The sequence below is a fragment of the Corapipo altera genome, unplaced genomic scaffold, assembly GCF_003945725.1.
Source record: "Corapipo altera isolate COAL_440 unplaced genomic scaffold, ASM394572v1 49, whole genome shotgun sequence".
Taxonomy (NCBI): Eukaryota; Metazoa; Chordata; class Aves; order Passeriformes; family Pipridae; genus Corapipo; species Corapipo altera.
The window spans coordinates 12,163,934-12,176,526 of NW_020884879.1; the positions used below are offsets into that span (position 1 = coordinate 12,163,934).

The 12,593-nt window shown below is 36.2% G+C and overlaps 1 protein-coding gene across 6 annotated transcripts in view; it reads left to right on the top strand.

The window, feature by feature from the left end:
- The window catches only part of CHD7 (chromodomain helicase DNA binding protein 7), a 129,713-nt gene that overhangs the window by 81,587 nt on the left and 35,533 nt on the right, over positions 1 to 12,593 (top strand). For all 6 annotated transcript variants that reach the window (XM_027638449.1, XM_027638455.1, XM_027638454.1 and 3 more), the window contains 5 exons: positions 801 to 939; positions 4,271 to 4,408; positions 5,493 to 5,558; positions 10,246 to 10,301; positions 11,718 to 11,832. In XM_027638449.1, the coding sequence (XP_027494250.1) occupies positions 801 to 939; positions 4,271 to 4,408; positions 5,493 to 5,558; positions 10,246 to 10,301; positions 11,718 to 11,832 (514 nt within the window). The remainder of the gene's footprint in view (positions 1 to 800; positions 940 to 4,270; positions 4,409 to 5,492; positions 5,559 to 10,245; positions 10,302 to 11,717; positions 11,833 to 12,593) is intronic.

Sequence of the window (12,593 nt, forward strand, 5' to 3'; positions counted from 1 at the left end):
ATTGTCTCAGTGAGTGATTTGGTGACAATGTATTTAAAGCTGGATTTTGATACACACGTCCTCACCCATTTCCAAGGCTCTGAGTGCAGCTGGAGGGAGACGTGGTCCCAGCTCTTGAGGTGGTGAACGTTTTCATGGGGGAGGAGGGGTAGAAACAATCCCCAGAACATTGCTCTACAGTCAGTGGATATAGCTTTCTAGTGTTGTACTTTCTGCTGAGGTACCAGCTTGGGTGACTTTCTCGCCCCACAAACTGCAGTTGCATGCATGGAAGCTGTATGGGTGCCCTCAGAGCTGACTCAAAAGTGCCTTTTTGCTTGGAAATAGCAGGGATCGTAGAAGAAAATGAATTTTCTCATTCAGTCCTTTGTTTTGGTAACGTTTACTCTGGTTCTGCTTACCTGGTCTGCACAGTTAATATCAAGACAAGCACATGCATAATCCTGTTTCTCTTCGCATGCGTCAGGTTGCCCAAACACTACTTTCAGAAATTGCAGGTTCTGAAGAGAGCAGCTCTTCCTTTCCAGTCCCATTTTTAGTTTCTTGTTTTGTACACATCCAGTGTTGCTGTCTAAGGTATTGAAGGAAAGAAGTGAGGTATTTGTTGTTAGGGAATGGGAAATGCATAGTGATGTCCCATGCGTCATTGATTTTGCAGTTGCACTGAAATACTTAAGAAAGGCAGTTGAAATAATGAAGTCAAACATCAGAAAAAAAGAATCTCACAGATTAACTATTTTGTTAAGCACCTCTTCCTTATATTTTTTTACAAATACTTACTAAAAATATTTCTGTTTCAGTAACAAGAAACAAGATTCAGAAACAAGTGCTGCAAAGAAAAAGGTTAACAAGGGAAAGGAAGGTTCAGAAAACTCAGATTTGGAGAAAACTCCACCACCATCACCTCATCCTGAAGATGAAGATGACCCAGGGGTTCAGGTAATGCTATTGTTCAAGTTCAGTGTAGGCTTTGACAACTTAGATGTGTAAAATGGTAGTTCTCATGGTCTTTGTTGCAGAGATACAGCTATTTGGGTAATTTCTATGTTGGTTACAAAGAAGGTGAGACCTGGAAATCACTGTGGTGAATATTTTATGAAAGCAAGTATTTTTCTTCATAATTCTGCTTTGTGGTCTTGTTACCTGTAGATATGTGTAAGGTGCTGCTGAGTTTTCACATGTTCTCTTCCATCGCTTTTGCAGTTATGGTGCTGAATTTTCTGCTCTGTACATTTAATGTACCATTTACAAGATCTTGCTTATAAGCCCAGTGTTTCTTCTTGCATTCACTTTGTGAACCTTCTGAAGTCAAGAATGAGACATGACAAAGGACAGTGTTGGAAACGTGCATGTCAGGGACTTGTACCTACACTGCTTTAATGGATGAAGGGCCTTTCTGCAGGACTGCCAGTCACTAGCTAGCATTGATTAATTTCTCTTGACCACTGCACACCTGTCACTTTCTGTCCAAACTTTATTTCACGTAAAGAAAATCTGGAAATAGATGTAGAATAAATGACAAGTTTTATGTGCTCTGTCATTAGCTATGTTAAGAAGTGGTCAGCTCCTGACTCGCTTCTGCTGGCAGCAGTTTGAGTGGGCACTAAAAATAAGAATCCCCTCATGAAGGAGTAGAGGCAAATCATGATGGGGAAAGTATGAGATTCCTAAGAAGTCATAATGGTGTAATTGAAATCCACTGCATTTGTCCATTGCACATCAGGTTGTGGATGTGTCACTTCTGGTTATGAGAGATGTCCAGAGTGATTATCACTTGAGAATGGTCAAAGCTGCCCAGTGAAGACTCTGGCAAGCAATGGTGTCCCACACAAACATGGTTTATGCCTTTCCTCTTACTATTTTCTAGAAGGATGTAGGGTATTAGGAAATATGAGCAACCTGGTATGCTCTAGTTAAAAACAGCAACAGAAGAGTGTTTCTTTCTGATTCGTTCAAGCCATGTATTCTGAAATAGAAAACTTGTTATACCATGCAGATGTTAAAATGTTTGCAGAGTTAAGTTTTCTGTCCTGTGCCACAAATCTCTCTCAGCGTGATTAATGACACTTACAAAAGATGTAGAAGAAACTTCAGAGATGATAGTTTTTCGGGGTTAACTTGCAGATGATTATATTCTGTTTACAATTCAACATCTATGCATGGTTTACTTGTTTTCAGTGAAGTGGAACAAAAACTTTCTCTTTGTGAAACTCAATTAGTGATAAACTTTGGACTTTTTTTTTTTTAATAGAACTGTTGGGGTATTTGCATCACTTTTTAATTAAATGTAATAAAGTATTTCAGGTAACTTTTTGTTTTCTTAATACTTTCTCATACAGTGCATGGTATACTGCACCCACACTTCTTTGCATAAACTTGGGGAAGGGTTCCAACGATATGTGCTAGGACAGCTAGAATTAATAAGCTTGTTGTGCATTTCCCAGCTGAAATTGATGTTATGCAGTTGTCTAAAACACAGTTGTGTTCTTAGTGTTAAATCCTGAACCTTCTCTAAAGATATTATGTAGTAATGCACAAAGCAATGCATTGTTATATTTAAGGAACAAAAATACTTGCCTTTGTGTGTTACCATGAAAACTTTTTATATTTCATTATCAAGCCTATTACTCCTTTCTACCCATAGATCAGTTAATGAGTTAAAGATAATCTGATGCAGGTAAATGCATGCACAGTTTCTGACAATAATGCATATCAGTTGCAAAACTTCATATGAATGTAAGAGGAAACAGGAAGTTCATCAAGTCACTGAAATTCAAATAAAGAACCACCATTATATTTCAGGCATTCTTTCTATTAGGGAAATGGAAAAAGAGATTTTTGGCACCAAAAATAATGGTAAGACTTACCTACACAACCAGAAGAAAATTGGTATTTTCCCATCAGTGGTTATGTAAATGAAGATGCAAATTTGTCGAGTGGTATCTGTTTTGAAGTATAAAAATATTGCTACAGTTTTGTGGAAACCCCCTCAAGTTACTGTGTTCAAGGTAGAAGCCACATCACCATTATTTAAAAGGGTGATGTAAGCTTAACCATGGCTCAAAATTTTCATTTTCAGTTAAAGAAAGGATTTCTTATTTCGTGAAGCACATCAGATATTTGTGCTTTAAAAAGCATGACTAACTATCTAAATGTAAATATTTGATTTTATCTATGTATATTGAGAGACTCAGGTGCATAGGTCTGTTAAACAAGCTGCATAAGTTTTTGCATGTACCAGTGAAGATGTGTGGTAGCTGAGAAAGTTGTATAAATAAGTAGTGTATCAATTCATAAAGGTGGTTTTTTACAATTGATATTCAGTGTATTTTTTAATAAATATATTAGTCCATTGAGACACTTGATGCTAAGTTGACAGTTTCCTTTAACAGCATATGCTCTCAGCTTTTCAAGATATATAACCTGATGCAGACTATCTGGGAATTTGAATTTTATTGTTGTAGAAAATAATGCCCAGCAACTGAGCATCAAGGAGTAAATTCTGTCAAATGCTTGCTTGTGTATTTTACAGATTGTTTTGCGCAGTTTTGCTGAAGCTTTCTCTCATCCTGGTGATGAGGGTGTGGGAAGACAGAAATCATGTTTTCAGTTTGGGGTGGTTCAAGTTTTTCATTTTCCTCTATTAGTTTGGGGTCTTTTCCCATGCTGTGCAGCAGGATGCCTTTCTGAACAGTGCTGGGTCAGTGAAGTGAGGAAATCGTATTTCATTGTGTTTCCCCTACAAGATAATCCTGGTACAACTGGGTGGATGGGGAGAGCAAGAAAGTGTGTTGTCACTGCTTAGCAACACTGTGGGCCATGCTGTGGAAAGGTGGTGCTCAGTTCCTGCATTGGCCATCTGTCAAAGTTTGTCAAAGATGTGAATGGAGAGGTGCAACTTCTTGGGTTTTAATTACTTTCTGAGATAGGCTTTCTAATTTTCTAGCATGGTTTTAGTAATGTTAAAAACAAGGAGGGGAGGAACCCACGTTCCAACTCAGAACAAACATAGAGTTTTGTTTATGGTTGAGGTTTTTTTGTTTTGTTTTGGGATTTTGTTGTTGTTTTTTGCTTACAGAATTTAAGAACAGCTAACAGGCATGAGTTCAGAATAGTAGTATCCTGAGTGTAGTATTTCTACCATGGTGCTGTAAAAATTATAGCATTCACTACACACTAGTGTATTTGGGAAACACAAAGAAGTTTTCTCAGTTGTTCTGCTGCTAATCAGTTTTGTTTCTCATGAAAAATATTAATGCTTTCTATTCAGAAGCGACGCTCCAGTAGGCAGGTGAAGAGGAAGCGTTATACGGAAGACCTGGAGTTCAAGATTTCAGATGAGGAGGCTGATGATGCTGATGCTGCTGGAAGAGACTCTCCTTCGAATACTTCTCAGTCAGAGCAACAGGTCAGATATGAACAGGCTGGAAAGGTGGCTGTAACTGCAGCATTGAAAGTTCAAATATGGACCCTTTTCCTGAATGATATTCAGACATGGTTGTCAGAGTGTACCAGAAGGCATTATTTTTTTGCATTCCTAAAGAATATATAAATTCATGGTTTTGTTTTCAAGCTGATGATACGCAGCTTGAAAGTTCAAGCTAAGTTCCTTGAAATTAATGGTCTCTACCTAGAGGAAACCTAAACTGTACTGCTAGGAATCTTGAATTTACTTCTGTGAATTCAGTGGTCTGGCTTCTGTGACTTTAATAAACCACTCAAGCTTGTCCCCTGCTGCTAGGCACCATAAGAACTCCTTTATGAAATTACTGCCTTGTAGTACCCAGCAGGGTACACTTTATTCTCTGTGCAATGTAAATGATGGATAAAATAGTTTGAATAAGATGAGGGGTAATACTGTAGGAATGACTGTTGTAACCATCTCATTGTTTTGTAGTGCTTTTTCAAAGAACTACTTCATTTAACTGATGACCTGTTGGAGAATATATACATGTTCTTTGGTATTTCATTTGGCAATTTGTTGAGCCTTGTGAAATATTGTGTGTGATCTCCATTGTTAATTGTTTCTTATCAGAAAGAGAATTTTGTAGGTTTACCTCCTGTTGTATTAGTGAATTAATGTAACAGAGAATTGCAGGCAGTTTTGGTGGCGATCGTGTGGACGCTTACACAGCCCACTGGAGTTTCTGAACATGGTCTGATATTTAGACTGTATGGTGCTGAAAGCGTGTATTATTTTAGGAGAGGTGAACTGCCCATGTGGTTATACCTGTTTATCTGTGCATGTCAACCTTACTGAGAGAACTGGAGTTGCATTAGCTTTTAAAAAGGGGCTTAAACAAGTACCCTTCAATCCTTTATTGTGGTATTAAATCTATTTGACCCCTCTAAGTTCTCATGCTAGGGGAATAATGTCCTTCTGTGTATTAAGCTCCTGTTGCAAGATATTATGTGAAAGTTTTTCTAATAAAGGAAGTCTTTAAGTAACAAAGATGCCCTCCCATAACTCTTGTATGGTATTTATGATGTAGGAATCTGCTGATGCTGAAGGTCCTGTTGTGGAGAAAATCATGAGTAGCCGTTCAGTCAAGAAAAAGGTAAAACAAACTCCTTTCCCCCCATATTTTTAAATAGGCTAAGCATATTTCTACTGAAGCCCCTATTGAGTTCTTAAAATACCTTGGATATTCCAAATTGAAAAACTGTTCTATTGAATACAGGAGGTTCCCTGAAAATGTATTTAGATAGTATGCTTTTGGATGCACGTACACAAAACAGATTTTTGGATCTTCTACTCATTTCATGCATTTTCTTGGATGAAAAGATTGATTTTTGCAAATATAAATATCTGGGTGAAATCCGTGGTGCTCTTCACTTCAGAGTGATGTTTTGTAGGAGTTTGAGTGAGAGAACACTCCTGCAAACCAAGTTTCTACCTTTTCTACCCTTGTCCATGATTTTTGCATCTTTTGATAGGGGTTGTGCTTAACAGCTAAAACCAGATTTACATGTGATCAAGTATGTTACGTGTATAGGTGATTTATATCCTCTTGTCACTATGTTAAGATGGTGAAAGAAACACTCAAATTCAGTGAGGTTCTCTTTTAATTCTACCTTGGTTGCTAGTTACATTCTTATTTTGCTTGCGGATTTTTCTAGTCTGCTTCACAACTTGATTGGCCTTTGCACTTCCAAAAGATTAAAACTCTGAGTAGGAAGTAGAAAAAGAACTTGTTCCAAAAAGAGCATGATTATATTTTATAGACTCTTGTGTAGCTAATTCTCTGACTTGTACTATAGTTGGACAGAAAATTGTCTGACTTATATAGTACTCACACTGATCTCAGTTAACCAGAACTATTTCTTTTCCTCAGTGTTAATCTTCAAATTAGAGAAAGGAAAATTGCCTTTAGTAATGGATTTTTTTTTTTTTCCAGTGTTGTGGTGGTTTGTTTTTTGGTTTGGTTTGGGGGTTTTTTTGATCCAGGGGTTGTGTGTTCAATTTTATTACTACTGTCCTGACATCATTAGCAGCTTTCTAAACCTACATGCATGCAATATCATGACTGGCTGTGATTCAGTCTGACTTGTTTATGCACCTTGTACACCATAAAACTTCTAGGGCTTTTTTTTTTTTTTTTTTTTTTTTTTAAGTCTAGAGCTATATTTTATGTTTCAAATCATAGGCTTATTTTTTAGATAAACTTCAGGTAATATAAACTGAGTCATTAGTTGTCCTGATGGTCTGCTAGGCAAGAGAGGAGAATGTGGTCTTTTCATAGATGTCTTTACACTGGAAGCTGTTTTTCACCAATTATTCTTGTGTTCTTCCTCTCCCCAGCAAACAAAGGTGTGATTACTCATGGGGAGTGTGTATTTTGCTGCAGTTTGTGGGAAGTGGTTGGTCTGCTGCCTACATGTCTTTGATTGCATGCTCTGCTGGAGGCAAGCTCTATATTGAGCTTTTTCTTTAATGTTTTTTATGGATTGTATTTGCAGGTTTGAGGGGTGTCTCTTCTTTCCCTGATCTTCTCTCCAACCCACTCCTCCAAAATCCAAAAAAAAAAAAAAAATGGATTTCAGGATGTTAATATTTAACATCTGAAGTATCCAACTGTGCTTTTATTAAAGGTCTTTTACACTCTTACTAACGTCATCAAAACCCTGGTTGTTAGATTACTAATCAAAGTAAAATTGCTGCGATCAGGACCAGTGCATAAAATAAACATGAGGAAAGGCTTCACTAGGAAACCTTTCAGTGGATTAGATTGTAACAAAGATGTTGCATTCAGGTACAGGACATTAGATCATGACTACGCTTTTGGAGCAGTATTCTTATCACAGAATCATGCTGGTTTTCTCAGAAATGGTCTTAGTCTGGTTGTGGAGTTACCAGATAGGATGCAGCCATTTTTGAAACATAGAGAGTAAAAGGTAGAAATTAGTTCATGTTTGAAGTATGAAAGACAGTGTTTTCCCCTGTTGTTCTTAACATGGAATGTTGAATTCCCTTGAATATACTCTTTCCTCTTGCAGAAAGCATTAAGTATATGTATCACTCTCCTTCCAAACCTAATGTCTTAAGTTTATATGTTGAAATTTTTTATACAGTCCCCTTTGAATTTCTGCTTTTTAACTTTGAAAAGGAATGTCTAGAGCTGAATATGGTATCCAGCACAAATAGCACATATTATGGAAAGATGTGGAGTTTGTACAACATTATAACTGCATGTTACACATCTGAATGTGTCGTTTTGCCTACAAGTGCACATGAGAATTAGATCTAATTGAAATGTGTACAACTCCTACATCTCTTCCTCAAACCAATAAGTTTACAGTCTAGTGCTGTGTATCCATTGAGGTGATTGTTTCTTATGTGTTACTTTGCATTCCTTGAAGGAAGGGATCATTTGTTTACTCAGTTATCTGCAGAGACTGTGGATCAGATTGTCAATTCTGGTTGCAACTGGCAGTGATAATTTGAAGTGTCCTGCATTGCCCAAGTCTGCCATGTGTTATTTGAGCATGTCTCTGTAATCAGTTTTGGGAGAATTTTGCATAAATGTTCTATCTCACCTTTTTACCTGGTTAATGTAAATGTACTTGTAGTGGGGGTTGAACAGTGATGTCAGGGTCATAAGCTGCTGTCCCATATATCCCAAACCGATGCACTGTTAACTCCAACTTGAGGGCTGGCAATTGGAACTTGATTAGATTTTTGGAGGAGAGCATAAGTGTTGGATGCCAGACTAAGATTTTAAGAACATTTTTTCTGAAATACCTTTTACTTAAATGAATCTTTGATGCACTCTCATAGAACATATAATAACATAGACCAGTTATTACCTGGTAGACAATACAAAAGTGTTTTACTTGTGAGAGTTACAGGATTTATCGAGATCTACATTGTAAATTATTGTTATTAAGTTGGCAGCTGACAGAAAATATACTTGACTGAAATACTGTTGAGGGGAGTTAAATTGGCTAATATGAAACCTCTACGTAAAGGTGTTTAACCATGTTGTCATTGTAAGATTGATGGATCTCAGAGGACTCTGATTTAACACTAATCAAAGAGACTTGGCCACAATACATTTTAGAAAATAAAAGAATTTAATGTCTTAAAATTAGAGTTGACTTCTTAAAGACCAATTTTGCCTCAGGGCAATGAATAAGTTCCAGATAATGTGGTCTTCATTTATTAATGCTTCTTTTTTCAAAGCAGTTTTGATCTCTAAATATGAATACCTTCTTGAGAAAGGCCCTTTTAAATTTTTTGTTTAAAGAAGAATCCTGATGGTCTTCAGATTCCTTCCGTTGACAGTGTCTTTGTGAGTGACAGAGAAGTTTCTTCCCTGTGTTTAGGGATTGGGGATAGTTTGAACAGTTTATCTTCTTTGACAGAGGATTCAAGAAGATCAAGAAAGTAGTACCAGGAATACCTTATCTTCCTTTTCTTTAGGGTGAAATAGTTGAAGTCTGGTGTTGTTCCTCTCTCTAGAAAGGAACACCAGCAGACTGCTGGAATGATATAAATGCTTAACTGATAAAATCCCTTGCTAGTCTGGAAGCAAAGAAATACTATGTGAATCAGGGACTAGAAATTAATGAACTTTACTGTGCTAGAACACAGTTTAATTCAGTTGTTACTGTTCCTTAACTGGACTGCTGTGGAGGTAACATCTAACCAGCAACTAGGAGACAATTCAAGCTTTAGCACAGTCTCTCTTGTGTGTGTATATATATTTTCTCTCTCTTTTTAAAATGTGTGTATATAAATACAAAGAGTGTTGACTTACACAGCAGTCAACAGTTTTGTCTATTTAGTGCTGCATACAATATTTATTACAGATGTTGTTGTCCCTGATAAAGTATGTAAAACAGAAAATGCTCTTCTATTTAAAATTGTTCCAAAGTTCATTAGTAAACACAAACCGTTAATGTTGTGACATAAACTGAATTCTAATTGTGTGCCTGGTGCACTGTCCTTAGTTTGTCCTATGGCTGGGTTCAGGAGTAATTCAACAAAGTATTACATGCCATATGTTATGCAATGCTTTGGCACTAGGGATGAGTTAAGGATAGTCTCAACCCTTAACACTGAATGCCCTTGGTTTTGCTGGTTTGTATCACAATTTTAACCTTGCTTTAAATGTAGTTTTTGGGTGTTAATTTAATTTGGCTGCTCTGTATGTGAGACATCTTGCCTGAGTGAATTTAATTGCACCATTGAGTAAAACTAAAGCCATGAACACTGATGCACTAAAATTCTAGCAGAGGTATAAGGTTTAGTTTTATATGGCTTCTTGTTTGGAGTTATTAACTATATGGAGGAATAAACCCCTTTTAAAACTCTTTTTTAAAACATTACAAAACCCACAATGTAAAGTTGCCATGAGCCAGCCAAAAATAATACATATGGCATTCAGGAGTGCAGTTGCTAATTGGCTGCTGCCTGAGAAAATGGTACACTTGGCTTCTACTTAACACTGTGGGTTTGGCAGAAAGCCAGATTTGGGGTGAGGTTGTGAATGAAGCTGCATGTGGTTAGGGAGGAGTTCAAATGATTCATGTCTTGGAAGTTGTAGTAAGCAGTGCACTATGTACTTGGGTAAGCAGCTGGAGGAAACTCCTCACCCATGTCCTCCCCCACAAACCTTTTCCTACACCTCCACTTGTGTATCTGTGTGGGGACCTTATTTTATATTTCAGATAACTTTTAATCATTTATAAATTGGGCTATTTAGAGGTTTAATTCATATTTCAACATTTCTTTTCTTATAGACGGAGAACGGAGAGGAGGTAGAAATAGAGGAATTCTATGTAAAGTACAAAAACTTGTAAGTAAAGTTATAAGTTTGATTGCTGTCTTTAAGTTCACGTAACTTCCAAATAGTTTCCAAAAACTGGTTTTGTAATTGATATAACTGTTACTATCAAACTTTAAGCATATCTAATATTTAATCCAAAACAATGACAAATAAACAGGGAAATAGGTTGCGTTGGTGGTACTAGATTTGATAGTGTTGTCTTAATTTGTGTTCTCTGCAAAATTAAATCCGTAGGTAAAGTTGCTCTGCTATTAAAAGCTTTAAGGCTCATTATGCATGCAGATTCATGAACTCATACATATGTAGCTGTGTAGGTCTAACTGCAACTGTAGAGTAATGTGTGTGCAAACTACTCAAAAATAACCCTTGATGTTGTTTCAAAAACAAGATTTGTGTTCAACAAAATGTCTAAGATAATAAAGGAGATGGCTTTCCATATTCCAGTAGATCACTGTCTCTCCATAAGAGGGATGTTAGAGTGGTGAGAACAGCATATTGTTTCACCTCTGGACTCTGAAACTGCAATGCAATCAGTATTTAAAATAAAATACTTCAGAACTGGATAAGCTCACTTTTCTTGTAGAAAAATAGCTTGTCTTGTTTAATTTTACCAAATTTTCTATCTGAGAGATAGAAATCTGCTGAAAGTGAGTTTCTTGCAGCTAACTGCATATAGTTGACTTCACTTTAAATATGCTGTCATTTTGTACCTTTTGCACTATATTGTTTATTGCACGGTGTTTAATTGCTTAATTGTAGTTGTTTAGTTCTATTACATAGACATGTAATTTTTGTCATAACTATTCATGTCTTAGCAATAGAACTTTTGACAGACTCTAAATTTATGAAGTGGGACAAGTCAGTTTGGCAGAGATGCTTTTCCTTACTCTGTGTTTTCTTAAAGAGGGATTATTACCATGGAGCTGCATTTACAAGGGGTTTTCTTTTCTTTCTGTCAGTGTTAAAACTGCAGTTGACTCACAAGCAACTTCTGATTACAATGTTGTTCTCACAAAAAAAATTATATAGTACGTTAGTAGTTAAAATGTTTGCATATTTTCATTAACTTCTGAAAACCCTACTCTTTGCTAGAATATATTGCTAGATAGTGACATTATTATAAATGTCTTGTATAATATTTATGTTTTAAGTATACCCAATAAAAATCATCCTAACTTTGTGCCGAACACTAAATGTAGACAGTATATATTTAAATTTTGAGTGGGAGTTGTTTCTATTTCCTGGCAAGTTTCTCTGTTAGTAAGTATAGTTACTTTCAAGAATGATTGTTAATAACCTGTATTATGAAAAGGATAGTGTCCAGTTTTCCAAGCACAGCATTACAATATCTTGTTATGCTAGTGGGATACATAAGGATTGCAATGGAAGCAGTTTTGAGTAAGATTTTTCTGTTTCATCTTCTAGTTCTTACCTTCACTGTCAGTGGGCATCTGTGGAAGAGCTGGACAAAGACAAGAGAATTCAGCAGAAGATTAAGCGGTTTAAGGCAAAACAGGGCCAGAACAAATTCCTTTCAGAAGTATGATTTGTTTATTTCTTTTGGGTGTTTTAAGGAATGTTCTTACGAGTTCTTGTTCTGTATACGAGCAGAACATTTTGAATAACTGTGTGATATATCAGTAGCATTTATTGTGGTATAAAGCAGAACCATTCTGGATACAAGTCTGTGAAACTCAAGTGATCTATCCTGACTATGCTTTTTCCTCTAGTGGGTTTTTTGAGTTATTTTTAAAGTGAGTGGCCAGTTGTTTGCTTTGTAAGCATGACTGAATCAGTACCATGTCCCTTTTCTCGGGAGCTGATTATTCTGGAAAAAATGCATCCCATTTTTCTGTGTTATGGACTGCTGCTCACTAGGGATTCTAAGCTTTTTATCATCAATTTAATTTCACTTAGAGCCATAAGCAGTAATGTGGCAGGGGTCCTGTCAATAAAAGACCAGATCTGCTGATTTATGTCTCTGAAAGCTTACCTTTCAGTAAAATGCTGTCTTTTAAGAAAAAAAAAATGAGGTTCATCAGCTACTGTATTTATTTATTTATATTTATTTTACTATATTGTTCAAGCCAAGCAAAACTTGTTGCAAATTGAAAATTTTCATCTGTTCTCAGTGAAGGCACCTGGAATTGCTTCTATATTCTTTTTTTCATCTTTTTCCAAGTGGATCACAAGTTATTGTAAATACTTGGAATTTCTTCTTGCTTTAGAAAAAGCTTTTAAAATGTACATAGTCTTTAATCCTTTTGTCTGTCTCTTTTATAAAAATATAAAATTAAACAC